The sequence below is a fragment of the Pongo pygmaeus genome, chromosome 6, assembly GCF_028885625.2.
Source record: "Pongo pygmaeus isolate AG05252 chromosome 6, NHGRI_mPonPyg2-v2.0_pri, whole genome shotgun sequence".
In the NCBI taxonomy this organism is placed as follows: Eukaryota; Metazoa; Chordata; class Mammalia; order Primates; family Hominidae; genus Pongo; species Pongo pygmaeus.
Genome location: NC_072379.2, coordinates 14,413,636 through 14,427,234, shown reverse-complemented (window position 1 = coordinate 14,427,234; position 13,599 = coordinate 14,413,636). Strand labels below are relative to the sequence as shown.

The following is a 13,599-nucleotide window of genomic DNA, read 5'->3' as shown; positions in this document are numbered from 1 at the left end:
AAAAATAACAACAACAAAAATCTAAAGTGCTTATAAGAGTGCTTGGCACATAGTCCATACTAGATCTGCAGGCAGTGATTCTCCTTCTTCTTCTGCATGAACGAGAGAAACTGAAAACCTATGGAAGATTCTTTAGGCTGTTTAAATCCTGCAAATGGGCCAGGCACGGTGGCTCCCACCTGTAATCCCAGCACTTCAGGAAGCCTAAGGCCAAGGTGGGAGGATCGCTTGAGGTCGGGAGTTCGAGACCAGCCTGGGCAACATAGCAAGACCCTGTCTCTACGAAAAATAAACATGAATAAATCAGTCCTGCAAATGTCTCCAGAAGGTCTGAAATGTAAGAGGATTCCAACATGCCAGGCTGGAATGTCAGCTCCACGAAGAGAGAGATACTGTAGTGAACAGCATCTGCAGAGCCAAGACGATGGCCTGGTCCATAGCAGGCACTCAGTAAATATTGGGGCCTCTGAGGCCTTCTACCCCAGCCCCATCTGAAGGATCAGTTTTTTTATTTTATATTTTTATGTTTTTTTGAGATGAAGTCTCACTCTGTCACCCAGGGTGGAGTGCAGTAGCGCAATCTCTGCTCACTGCAACCTCCACCTCCTGGGTTCAAGGGATTCTCCTGCCTCAGCCTCCCGAGTAGCTGGGATTACAGGCACCTGCCACCATGCCTGGCTAATTTTTTTGTATTTTTAGTAGAGATGGGGTTTCACCACGTTGGCCAGGCTGGTCCGGAACTCCTGACCTCAGGTGATCTACCCGCCTCGGCCTCCCAAAGTGTTGGGTGGCGTGAGCCACTGCACAGGCCGCCGTCAGTTTTTTCTAAGGCATCCCAACTAAGTGGCCATCCACTCTCTGCTTGCATACCTCTCATAGTGGGGAGGTCACTACCCTCCCTACCTGCCCCGCCAAGGGAGCACATTCTCCTTATGAGTGGTTCCAGTGGGTGCCCTGTCGGTTCCACTCCTTGGTCCCAGCTCTGCCTTCTTCGAACTCTGAAGGTAGCGAGCCTCTCCGAACTGTCTCCTGGCCATGGAGGGAGGAGCTCCAGGAAGCAAGTCCATCACCTGTCACCTGGATGACTGCAACTGTCCCCTAACTGGTCTCCCTGCATCCACCTAGTCTCAACTCAGCACCCAGGGGATTCCTGTAAAAAAGTTACATCTGGCCAGACACCGTGGCTCATGCCTGTAATCCCAGCACTTTGGGAGACCAAGGCGGGAGCATTGCTTGAACCCAAAAGTTCAAGACCTGCCTGAGTAGCTGGGATTACAGGTATGTGTCACCACATCCGGCTAATTTTTGTATTTTTAGTAAAGACCGGGTTTTGCCATATTAGCCAGGCTGGTCTCGAACTCCTGACCTTGTGATCCGCCTACCTCGGCCTCCCAAAGTACTGGGATTACAGGCGTGAGCCACCACACCCGGCTGCTGACTCTATTCTTATAAGAAAAATTTTTTTGTCTGGGCGCGGTAGCCTCACACCTGTAATCCCAGCACTTTGGGAGGCTGAGGCGGGCAGATCACAAGGTCAGGAGTTTGAGACCAGCCTGACCAACATGGTGAAACCCCGTCTCTACTAAAAATACAAAAATTAGCTGGGCATGGTGGCGCATGCCTGTAATCCCTGCTACTCAGGAGGCTGAGGCAGGAGAATCGCTTGAACCCGGGAGGCGAAGGTTGCAGTGAGCCGAGATTGCACCACTGCACTCCAGCCTGGGCAACAGAGCGAGACTCTGTCTCAAAAAAAAAAAAATTTTTTTTTTTTAAAGTTACATCTGGGCAGGGCACAGTGGCTCACGCCTGTAATCCCAGCACTTTGGGAAGCCAAGGCGGGCGGATCATGAGGTCAGGAGATCAAGACCATCCTGGCTAACACGGTGAAACCCCGTCTCTACTAAAAATATAAAAAATTAGCCGGCAGGCGCCGGCTACAGGCAGGCGCCTGTAGTCCCAGCTACTCAGGAGGCTGAGGCAGGAGAACGGCATGAACCCGGGAGGCAGAGCTTGCAGTGAGCTGAGATCGCGCCACTGCACTCCAGCCTGGGCGACAGTGCGAGACTCCGTCTCAAAAAAAAAAAAAAGTTACATCTGATTTTCTTTTATTTATTTTTCTCTTTTTTATTACTGAGATGAGGTCTATGATCCTCCCGCCTTGGCATCCCAAAGTGCTGGGATTACTGGTGTGAGCCACTGTGCCCGGCCTTTTTGTTGTTGTTATTTGAGACAGGGTCTCACTCTGTTACCCACCCTACAGTGCAGTGGTGCTATCACAGCTCACTGCAGCCTCGAACTCCTGGGCTCAAGCGATCCTCCCGCCTCAGCCTCCTGAGTAGCTGGGACTACAGGCGTTCGCCACCACTTGGTGATCTTGTCCCACCTCCACTCAAAGCCCTCCAGCTGCTTCCAGCTCAGAGTAAACGCCCAGGCCCTCTACAAAGCCACCTCCCACTGGCAACCAGCTCTCTCTCCATCCCAGTGTGAGACACATTGACCAGCACACCAACAAACCAGCAGACAGTTTTTGCTTTTATTGGTCAAGAATTCTTTACAAAACCCACACACACACGTCCACACACACACATGATGCCTGCCCTGCTGTGGTCACTCTGGCCTTGGTGTCTCCTGGGATCAGGCCCTCCTGGCCTCTCCCAGGGGAAACCATCCTGCAGCCCCTCTGGGTCAGCAGTGAAGGAGCGGAGAGAGGGAACCTCCTTTTCTGCTTCTCTGCTCAGGAACAGAGGTCTGTGCCCCACCTGTCGGGGAGCAGGTGGAGGTGACAGAGAAACAGCATCCTCCTTCTCCCACCGTTGAGCACCCAGAGTTGCCAGCCTAGGCCCCCAGTGTCACAGCTGCCAAGGCCTGGGGGTCATCTGCTGATTGAACCTTCCCCATCCCCATTTTGCAGATTGAAACACAGCGGTCCAAAGACGGCGGACGAGTCACCCAAGGTCACGGTGCTGGAGCACAGTGGCAGAGCAGGGACGGGGACTCCGCTCTTCTTGGCCTCCAGGAGGTGGGAAGTGTGAAACCTGGACCCTGCTCCACCCCCCAGGGAAGGGCAGAGCCAGGGCCTGGGGCAGGAAGGGGGTGCCCAGAGATGATCCCTGGAGCCCGTGCCCAGGGAAAGCAGCCCCTAGGGCAGCTGAGTGAGCAGCAGGGTCTGGCCAGGACTATAAAGGTTTGCCAAGGGTGCCCTCTGTGACTGCCCGTGTGGCTTGCTCAGGGATGCGGCCCGGGTCAGTCAGGATACTGGTAGATGTGCCCAGCTGGCGTAGGGAGTTCAGGACAGCTGGGTGGGAGACAGAGAGAGAGAGACACTTCCTGGGGTTAGGGCCCTACCCTTGGATGTGGAACCAAAGGGATAGGGGGAGGTACTAGTTGGCAAGACTGTCACCCCCTCCTAGAACCTCTGTCTACAGGCATCTGGTGGCCAGAGGACCATCTGGGGGATGGGGGGGTGGCCACAACCCTAGGCTGTGTTGATGGCAAGCTGGATGTGGTATCTAAGCAGGGTGGAATACTCCCTCCACCCCCGAGGCTGGGTCCCTCTAGCAGGCAGGGAGATGGCTCACGTACTTGGCCGGAGAGCGGGCAGAGAGCAGTACTGGTCCAGCCAGGCCAGTGAGGTCTGGCGGAGGGTGTGCACGCTTGCCGTGGACACCATCCCGTTGAAGGACTCAAACAGAGGCCGGATGAGGATGCTGAACTGGGCCTAGGTCAAGGAGCTGCCTGTGGTCCAGCTGGTCCCCCCACACCACGTGGAGCCCTGATGCCCAGTTCAAACCAGGGGAACAAAGGGCCTAGACACTGTCTAACCTTGAACCCCAATGACTCGTGTTGCAGCCCCTACTTCTCTTTTTTTTGAGACTGAGTCTCACTCTGTCACCCAGGCTGAAGTGCAGTGGCGCGATCTCAGCTCACTGCAACCTCTGCCTCCCAGGTTCAAGCAATTCTCCTGCCTCAGCCTCCTGAGTAGCTGGGATTACAGGTGTGCGCCACCACGCCTGGCTAATTTTTGTATTTTTAGTAGAGACGGGGTTTCACTATGTTGGTCAGGCTGGTCTCGAACTCCTGACCTCGTGATCCACCCACCTCAGCCTCCTAAAGTGCTGGAATTACAGGCGTGAGCCACTGTGCTCAGACTTTTTTTTTTTTTTTTTTTTGACAGAGTCTCGCTCTGCTGCCCAGGCTGGAATGCAGTGGCGCAATCTTGGCTCACTGCAACCTCCACCTCCCAGGTTCAAGCTGTTCTCCTGCCTCAGCCTCCCGAGTAGTTGGGATTACAGGCACATGCCACCATGCTTGGCTAATTTTTGTATTTTTAGTGGAGATGGGGTTTTGCCATGTTGGCCAGTCTGGTCTTGAACTCCTGGCCTCAAGTGATCCACCTGCCTCGGCCTCCCAAAGTGCTGGGATGACAGGCGTGAGCCACCGCACCCGGCTTGCAGTCCCTACTTCTGTCCTGCCAAGACCTTCCCAGCTCTCTGCCTCTCAGTCCCCTCCTCCTTGCCCCTCCACGGCCCTTACTGTGTGCTGAACCATCCCCCATCCCTGAGCTCAGTCAAGAACTTGACCCCTGAGCCAGATCAGGGAGTGGATTCCCAGTCTTCTGTAGTCCTCACTCCAGAGTTCAGGTTCTCCCAAACTGCCCTCGGGGCTTCCTGAGGTCAGGGCCAAGGCTCCCCTTACCCAAGGACTCCTCCCTCAGTTTCCCTCTCCGCTCCCAGCCCCCCATCCCTGGGCAATTTTGCTGGCCAAGATGGCCAGGACATGGAAGCAGGGGGCAGAGCCAGAGCTTGTCACCTGGGAGCAGCTCTGAGCCTGCCCGGCCTGGAGAGCTAGGCTTCCATCCCAGGCCCAGCCTGGTCTCACCCTGCCACAGCCCCTGCAGCCCCCAGCCATGGGCTTGAGGGAGGATACCACCCAGAACTTCCAGTTGTGCAGCGTACGGGTTCGGACGTAGTCATCAAACATGTCTCGCATCTGGTCAAAACGCTGGTGTGTGATGGGTACCCCTGTGGCGGGCAGCTGCTGCTGGCACAGGCTGGGGGCAGGGTAGGGGTCAGGGGCTGGGGGTCAGGCAGCATGGCGGCATGGCCCCCTGGTCCCAGCACCCGCCTGGACCCTGCCTACTTAATGGCGGCATTGAGCTCCTCAATCTCATCCCGCAGCTGCTGGGCCTCCTCCTGCAAGCCCGCACGCTCCTGCTGTAGCATAAGGATGTACTCGGCTGTCTTCTGCAGTGTGGTAGCTTTGCTCACCTGCAGATGCCACCAGGGGGGCTCAGGCAGGTGCTAGAGGCTGCACCCTGGACCCACTGAGGCACTGGGATGGGAGGAGGCAAGAGTGTCTGGAGCACTCCCCTGCAATTGAGTTTTGGGTGGGGGGGATCCAGAAAGGGGCCCTGTGGTTTTGGGGGTGCCAGCCTGGGCCCAGGGCTCACCTTGAGGCTGGGCTGGGCACTGAGTGTGCTCACAAGCCCATGAAGGGTGTCAAACCCCAGCTTGATGTTAAAGCGCCGCTTCTGCTCTGCGGAGATGTGTGTGATACGCCGGTTCTCGGTCTTGGGGAGCAGAGAGTTGGGTGAGCCTAGGAAGGAGCCCGGGAGGGCCTGGGGGTAGCAAACCGATCTTAGGGTGGGGGATGGTGCCCACCTTGTTGCTGTCTGGACGGCCCCGGCTGAGGATGGGTTGCGGGGGAGAGACACGGACGCTCAGAGTCCCAGGGCCTGGCATGGAGCTGAGGTCCCCTGACAGCCGCCGTTCATTGCCTGTGGTAGGGACAGACAGACCCACAGAAAGACCGACCCAGGGGAAAGGGTCCCCATTGCCCCCTTCCTCTTATCCTGGCCCCAGACCCAGTCCCCTTCTTCTTCCTCCTCTTCCCCTCATCCCCTAGATTCCCCCAATCCCTGCAACCCCTCTCTTTACCGCTGAGCACTGGGGGTGAGAGCCGCTCCGCTTTGGGGACCAGCAGGGGCCTGGAAGGGGCCAATGTGGCCGGGCCTGGAGGTGGCCGGGGTGGTGTAGGGGCTGGGGTCGGGGGAAGGAATGTGCAGGGGAATTCAGGGACTGTCTCCTGCTGGGGTGGAGAAGGGCAGAGAGTCGGGGTGAAGGCCGTGAGCACAGCCCCACCGCCCAGGGCCTGAGATCTTACCGGGGACCCTGGGGACCGGAGGAGGGTGCTGGATACAAGTGGTGGCTCCAGGGCTTGCTCCGGCTTGGCTGTGCACGGGCAGAACCGTGAGGCTGCTGGGGCTGGCCCACCCCCGGCCTCTATCAAGACCCCATCCTGCCCCTCCCAAGAGTCCACATCCCTGTTAGGTACAGGCCCCACATCCCTCATTCCTCCATTCCTCCACTCTGTCCCTTGAACTGGACCTGCCCCTTCACCTTCATCTTCTGCTCCCATAACCCCCTGTCCTCCCCACCCCCCGGCCTCCCTCCCCAGGCTTTCCTCTCCCCGTTGCTGGCCCTCACCTGCCGTGAGCAGCTGTGTGAGGCAGGGGTTGTTGCTTCCCGCAGTGGTGGGGGGACTGGCAGTGGCAGGGGCTAAGGTAGGGGGGCTGGCTTTCTGTCCCCTAGGGGATGGGGCGGGGGGCTTGCCTCTGGGCATGGAGAAGCAAGGCCCAAAGGCAGGCTCCGAATACCCCGAGGGTAGAAGCTCTATGGGGAAGGGGGTGGGGGCCGGGCTGGGGACTGACTGCAGGGTGGGTGGGAAGGCTGCAGGAGCAGGCAGCGGAGACACTCCTGGGGCAGGAGGGACGGTGGGGAAGGGAAACCTGGGAGAGAAGAGAGGCTCTTCCTGCAGCAAAGCAGTGGGTGGTGCCATGGGTGGGAAGGGAGGTTGGGGGCAGGGCTCCAGGCTTGGCACCTTGGCAGGGGGAGGGTAATGCAGCAGAGGTGGGGGTACAGGAGGGGGTGGGAGCCGGGGCTTGGGGTCTTCAGGAAGGAGGAAATCAGAACTCAGGAAGGCGCTGGAGTCCAAGGGGCCAGGGCAGCTGTTCCGAGCCTGGTTGGGGGGACAGACAGACACTCAGAGAGCAGGGGAGAGAGCTGCCCCTGGCAGCCATCTGGGCCTCCCCTGCCCTGCCCTTCCCTGCCCTGGCCAAACTCTGGACTGGGGCCCTGGGGAGAGATAGGAAAAATGAGCCCTGCCTTCCAACACACACAGGTGTGCGAACATATACATGGAGCCAGGAAATTACAATGAGAGGAGGGAGTAGAGTACATTTATGCAAAAAGCAGGGACAGCGGAGCATCAATCTTCCTGCCCATCCATTTGTCTCCCAAATAACTTATCCGTCCATCCACTAACTTGTCCACCAATCCATCCACCAAGCAATCCACCCATCCATTCATCATCCATCCATCCACTAACTTGTCCACCGATCCATCTACCAACCAACCCACCCATCCAATCATCATCCATCCATCCACTAACTTGTCCACCGATCCATCCACCCACCAACCCACCCATCTGATCATCATCCATCCATCCACTAACTTGTCCACCGATCCATCCACCAACCAACCCACCATTCCTTCATCATCCATCCATCCATCCACTAACTTGTCCACTGATCCATCTACCAACCAACCCACCCATCCAATCATCATCCATCCATCCACTAACTTGTCCACCGATCCATCCACCCACCAACCCACCCATCTGATCATCATCCATCCATCCACTAACTTGTCCACCGATCCATCCACCAACCAACCCACCATTCCTTCATCATCCATCCATCCATCCACTAACTTGTCCACTGATCCATCCACCAACCAACCCACCATTCCTTCATTATCCATCCACTAACTTCACCAATCCATCCACTAACCAACCCACCCATCCATTCATCAATTGTCCATCTACTACTTCATCCACCAATCTCTCCATCCATCCGTCTTCCATCCATTCACCTACCTATTTATCAATCTATGAACCAGCTCATCTACCACTCTCTCCACCAGCCTACCAGACATTAACGCATTAACTAATCCATCCAACCATCTATACTTCCATCATTCATCCACCAACCCATCCATAATCCTTCCATCCATCCACCATCTATACATTTCCAGCCACTTAACCACCAATGAGCCCATTCACTAATCCATTAAACTATTCATCTATGTATCCATCCACCAGCCCATCCATCCAACCAACCACTCACCTGCCCATATATCCACCAACCCACGTGTGCCTCCACCGAAGTCTAAGATGCATCTATCCATTCACCAGCACACCCATTCATCTGCACACTCGCTCATTCATTCAGTCTCTGACTCACTCATTGGACAACCATTCACTGAGTGCTGTTTTGTGCCTGAGCCGCATTAGGTAGAGAGAATGCAGTGGTGAGCAAAACAACCCTTTCAGTAAGGAGCTCACTGTCTGATGGAGGAGACACACCCCTCGGCAACCAATTAGAATTAGCACCTGAAAAGTCTGATGATGGAGGGAAAAGGCCTATAACCAAGCAGCAGGAAGCAACTTCTGAATTGCACCTGGGGGCCAGGCGCGGTGGCTCACACCTGTAATCCCAGCACCTTGGGAGGCCGAGGCGGGCAGACCACTGAGGTCAGGAGTTTGAGACCAGCCTGGCCAACATGGTGAAACCCTGTCTCTACTAAAAATACAAAAATAAGCCGGAAATCGCTTGAACATGGGAGGCGGAGGTTACAGTGAGCCGAGATCATGCCACTGCACTTGAGCCTAGGCAACAGAGTGAGACTCTGTCTCAAAAAAAAAAAAAAAAAAAAAAAAAAAAAAGAATTGCATTTGGGGAATTCATGAACCAAAATGGTAGATTCACTGTTTCCTAAACATCCACGCTCAGCTTTCTGCCTCGAAGCTTTTGTTCCTGCTGTTCTCCCATCTGGCTTGACCTCAGCCAGTCCCTTCTGTCCAAAGCTGACCTATTCTCTAAGGCCCAGAAACTCCCCTTCTCCAGGAAGCCTTCCACAAGCAACTGGCCCTTGGTGGAGCCCACTCCATGGTCTCCATGCCCTTAGCTTTCTCCCACAACCATTTTGTCCAGTTCTGCTTCATGGGGTCCCTCCCAGAGGGCAGAGATGGGGTCTTTCTTCCCCTCCAATCTCCAAGCAGAAGACTGGGCACTCAGGGAGGGTCTGATACCTCCTGGACATGAACAGGGCAGGACCAGCTCTCAAGTGAGCTACACAGGGCTGGACGGGGTGGGGTGAGCTCACCTGCAGACGGCTGTGTCCGGAGAGGTGGGTCATGGCCGAGGGAGCTGGGGGCACCTCCGGGCCCAGGGTCCCACTGCTGAAGAGGGAGTCAACCACGGGGCTGAAGCTGGGGGGCTCTGGGAAGTTTGAAGGCATGGGCGGCTGTGGGGGGCGGGAGTTGGTAAAGAAATCTGTAATTCAGACACACAGGGCAACAGCAGTTAGGGCCAGGGCTATGGCTGGGAAACAGCTGGGAGGAGAGTGGCCTGTCCCCAGCCTTGGCGGGTGGGGACATGGGGGCTGGCGGGCGGAGGGTGGGGGTCCCTTCCACAGAAGATTGTGAGACTGGGAGGGTTTCTGTCTCGATCAGGGGAAGCAGCAACCGTCTTGGGTGGAATGAGCCTGCGTGGGAGAGAGCAGGGGACTGTGGGTGTGAACAGGGACCCCAGGAAGCAGCCCCCTCCCCTCCCCAGCCCCAGGCTTAGCTCAGCAAGTCCCCCTCCCCACCGCCTGGTGGCTCCCCTTCCCTGATCTGCTGGAGGTACAGAAAGGGGGTGCCCAGAGAGAGTGCGAGGGTGGAAAAGGGGTGCGGTGTGAGGGGAGGAGGCCTGGGATGGGAGGGGCCCCAGGGTGGCAGAAGTTCAAGAGGGTGGGTTGGAGATGAGGGGGAACGCGAGGTCAATGGGTCCAGGACAAGCTTGGTTTGTTGGAAGGTCAACAGGTGGAGCCTAGGAGTGGGGTGAAGAGTGTAATGGGGCGAGAGGGGCCTAAGGCTGGGCTTCGAGTGGGGTGGGGGTGAGAGGGGCCTAAGGGTGGGCTCTGAGTGGTGTGTGGACAAAAGGGAGATATGGGTGGGCTCTGACTGGGATGGGGGCGAGCGGGGTGCCTAAGGCTGGGCTCCAAGTGGGGTGTGGGCAAGAGGGGCTAAGGGTGGGCTCTGAGTGGGGTGGGGGCAAGAGGGGCTAAGGGTGGGCTCTGAGTGGGGTGTGGGCAAGAGGGGGATACGGGTGGGCTCCGAGTGGGGTGGGGGTGAAGGGGGACCTAAAGCTGGGCTCCAAGTGGGGTGGGGGCAAGAGGGGCTAAGGGTGGACTCTGAGTGGGGTGGGGGTGAGAGGGGGGCCTAAGGGTGGGCTCTGAGTGGGGTGGGGGCGACGGGGGCCTAAGGATGGGATCTGAGTGGGGTGGGGGCGAGAGGGGCCTAAGGCTGGGCTCCGAAATGGGTGGGGGTGAGAGGGGGCCTAAGGATAGGCTCTGAGTGGGGTGGGGCAAGGGGTCTGGGAAGCCTGCGAGAGCTGGGGGAGGCAGTAGCGGATTGTTTGGGGTGCGGGTTGTGTAAGTCCTGGGCTATTCTGGTTTTGGGAAGCAGCTGGCCACGGCCTGACCACATCCCGGGCCTGGGCGCCGCCCGCCCACCCGCTCCCTTCCGGGCACCTTTCTCTGACCCTGACCAGCCTGTGATCCGTGCCAGCTCCCGAGGCCTCTTAGTCTGAGCAGTTCTGACCCCACCATGACAACTCCCCACAGGCCTGGGTGAGCCCCAGCTCCCCGCTTTTTCCCTCTAGCCCCCCTGCCAGGAGAGCTGCTCGAGTCTGCCTCCCAGGAGCCACCTCCAAGGAGACCAGGAGTCGGTTAGATAAGGTCACCCCAAACCCAGAACCCACTGGGGAGTCAAGTGTGTATGTGTTTGTGTCTTCACCCCCAACCCCATCCCCCAGAGATAGAATCGTGCTATGTTGCCCAGGCTGGTCTCAAACTCCTGGCCTCAAGCCATCCTCCTGCCTCAGCCTCCTAAAGTGCTGGGATTATAATGAGCTTGCGTGGGAGACAGCAGGGGACTGTGGGTGTGAACAGGAACCCCAGGAAGCAGTCCCGTCCCCTGCACAGCACCAGGCTTAGCTCAGGAAGTCCCCCTTCCCATCCTCTGGTGGCTGCCATTCCCTGATCTGCTGGTACAGAAAGGAGGTGCCCAGAGAGAATGCCAGGGTGGGAAAGGGGTGCAGGGCGAGGGGAGGAGGTCAGCCGCTGTGCCTTGCTGTCACCCAGGCTGGAGTGCGGCGGCACGATCTCGGCTCACTGCAACCTCCACCTCCTGGGTTCAAACGATTCTCATGCCTCGGCTTCCCAAGTAGCTGGGATTACAGGCGTGCACCACCACACTCAGCTAATTTTGTATTTTTTTAGCAAAAATGGGGTTTTGCCATGTTTCCCGGGCTGGTCTCAAACTCCTGAGCTCAAGCAATCCTCCTGCTTTGGCCTCCTAAAGTGCTGGGATGACAGGAGTGAGTCACCGCGCCCAGCCCTGTGTGTCATCAGTGGCTCTGCTTTGCAGGAGGGTGCAGGGCCTGTGTGTTGCAGTCGCTGAACCCTGGAGTCTCAGCATGGGGTCTGCATGCAGCCTCTGTCTACCCTTTGGGTGTCTGTCACTCCGTCTGAGGCCGTGTGAACCTGTCCTGCCACGATAGCACGGTGCATGTGTGTCTGCTCTGTGCCTGTCCGCGTGTCTAACCCCATGGTGAAACGGTGTCTTCTTGCTGTCCTGCTGCCTGCCTGCCTGCCTGCCTGCCTGCCTGCCTGCCTTCCTTCCTTCCTTCCTTCTTTCCTTTCTCTCTCTTTTTTTCATCTTTCTCTCTTTCTTTCTTTTTTTTTTTTTTGAGATGGAGTCTCGCTCTGTAGCCCAGGCTGGGGTACAGTGGCACGATCTTGGCTCACTGCTGCAACCTCCTGGGTTCAAACAATTCTCCTTGCCTCAGCCTCCTGAGTAGCTGGGATTACAGGCCCCCCTGCTGCCTTTCTTTAAAAGGGGGACCAGGCCGGGCGCGGTGGCTCACACCTGTAATCCCAGTACTTTGGGAGGCTGAGGTGGATGGATCACCTGAAGTCAGGAGTTCAAGACCAGCCTGGCCAGTGAGGGGAAACCCCATTTCTACTAAAAAAAAATATATATATAAAAATTAGTCAGGCGTGGTGGCGGGCACCTGTAGTCCCAGCTACTCTGGAGGCTGAGACAGGAGAATTGCTTGAACCCGGGAGGTGGGGGTTGCAGCAAGCCAAGATGATGCCACTGCACTCCAGCCTGGGCAACAGAGCAAGATTCTGTCTCAAAAAAAATGGGGACCAGGTGGGAGATGGCGAGTGGTCACTGCTGCTCCCCCATCTCCCAGGGTCCACAGTTCCTGTCACTAGGTCCCCGAGGCCCTGGCTCTAGAATCAGCCTCATGCTGTGCCTGGCCCCAGGCCGTTGAGGGCCTAGGGCTCCTCCCTGCTCACAGCTGCTGCCCACTCCCTGGGTCCCCGGCAGGGGTCATGGGGCCACAAGGCCCTCTCATCCCTGAGTCACCAGCCACCCGCTTACCATCGTTGCCCAGGCCTATCCCCACCCTGCCTTGAGAGAAGTTGCTTCCCAGCCCGAGCTGCTCACCAGGGCCCAAGTCCCTCCCTAGCCTCTGTCCCCTCACGGACCTGACCTGTCATCCCCTCCCTGAGCTCCTCTGCCTCTGGCTGCCTCCCTGAGCACCCCTCACTAAGCCTCCTGCCTCCATAGAGTTCTGGTCCCCTCCCTGGGTTTCCAGCCGGACTTCCCCAGTGGGAGGCTCTTGGGGGCAATGAGAGCTGCCGTCTTGGTGGTACCAGTGCGCTCTGCCCTCTGGGTACATGGAATGTTTGATAAGAGAGGGCCACACGAGACACCTCCTCTGTGTGGCCCACACTTGTCCCCCCACGCGACAGCAGCCACCCGGGCTTGCCAGACATCACCTCCTAGCCCCAGTCCCTGCTGGTCTTGCCCAGACCCCAGGTGGGGGTGGCTGGGCTCCTACCTGTGGCCGGGCGCTGTGTGCCCAGACAGGGCCGCTGCCCTCCCAGGCTGGCCTGCTCCCAGGGCACTGCCATGCACACTTCTGCCCCCGGGCAGCCCCCACCCCCTCCCAGGGCTGGAACAGGGGTGGGGGTGGTTCCTCATTCCCTAGTTCCCGCCCCATAGGCCTCCACCTCTTGATTGACAGGCCCAGGACCCCGTGGGGAAGGAATTAGGAGGTCACTAAGACTAAGCCTTTATTCCAGGGACCCTCTTTCTGTCCCCGGGGGCTGAGCCTGGATATCTACCTGGCCTGCACATAGCTCCAGGGGTCCCTAAATGTGTGGCTGTCGGGAATAACCTGCAAGACCTACAGCGAAGTGAGGAAGGCCACTTGGAAAGTCAATTGTGAAAACAGAGACATTTGTCCACATGTGCATCTACCGACAGGAACATCGCTGGGAGGACACTGAGCAATCAGTAACTTGGTGGCCCTGAGGTCAGGAGAGGGAGGCAGGGACACTCACAACTTACAAAAATTGCTTTAGGCCAGACGCGGTGGCTCACACCCGTAATCCCAGCACTTTGGGAGGCCGAGGTGGG

At 57.6% G+C, this 13,599-nt stretch overlaps 1 protein-coding gene across 3 annotated transcripts in view; it reads right to left on the bottom strand.

Annotated features, from left to right (window-relative positions):
* Positions 1-2,519: 2,519 nt before the first annotated feature.
* Positions 2,520-13,599, bottom strand: part of MLXIPL (MLX interacting protein like) — a 32,228-nt gene continuing 21,148 nt past the window's right edge. Inside the window, exons 8-17 of one of the 3 annotated variants that reach the window (XM_054493797.2) lie at positions 9,225-9,394; positions 6,486-7,017; positions 6,163-6,230; positions 5,937-6,087; positions 5,661-5,776; positions 5,450-5,569; positions 5,140-5,267; positions 4,927-5,050; positions 3,583-3,712; positions 2,520-3,295 (exon numbers count right to left, since the gene is read on the bottom strand). In XM_054493797.2, the coding sequence (XP_054349772.2) occupies positions 3,177-3,295; positions 3,583-3,712; positions 4,927-5,050; positions 5,140-5,267; positions 5,450-5,569; positions 5,661-5,776; positions 5,937-6,087; positions 6,163-6,230; positions 6,486-7,017; positions 9,225-9,394 (1,658 nt within the window). In that variant the 3' untranslated portion in view covers positions 2,520-3,176. Of the gene's footprint in view, positions 3,296-3,582; positions 3,713-4,926; positions 5,051-5,139; positions 5,268-5,449; positions 5,570-5,660; positions 5,777-5,936; positions 6,231-6,485; positions 7,018-9,224; positions 9,395-13,599 lie in introns of all 3 variants that reach the window. The other 2 variants (XM_054493799.2, XM_054493794.2) reach the window with 2 other exon arrangements.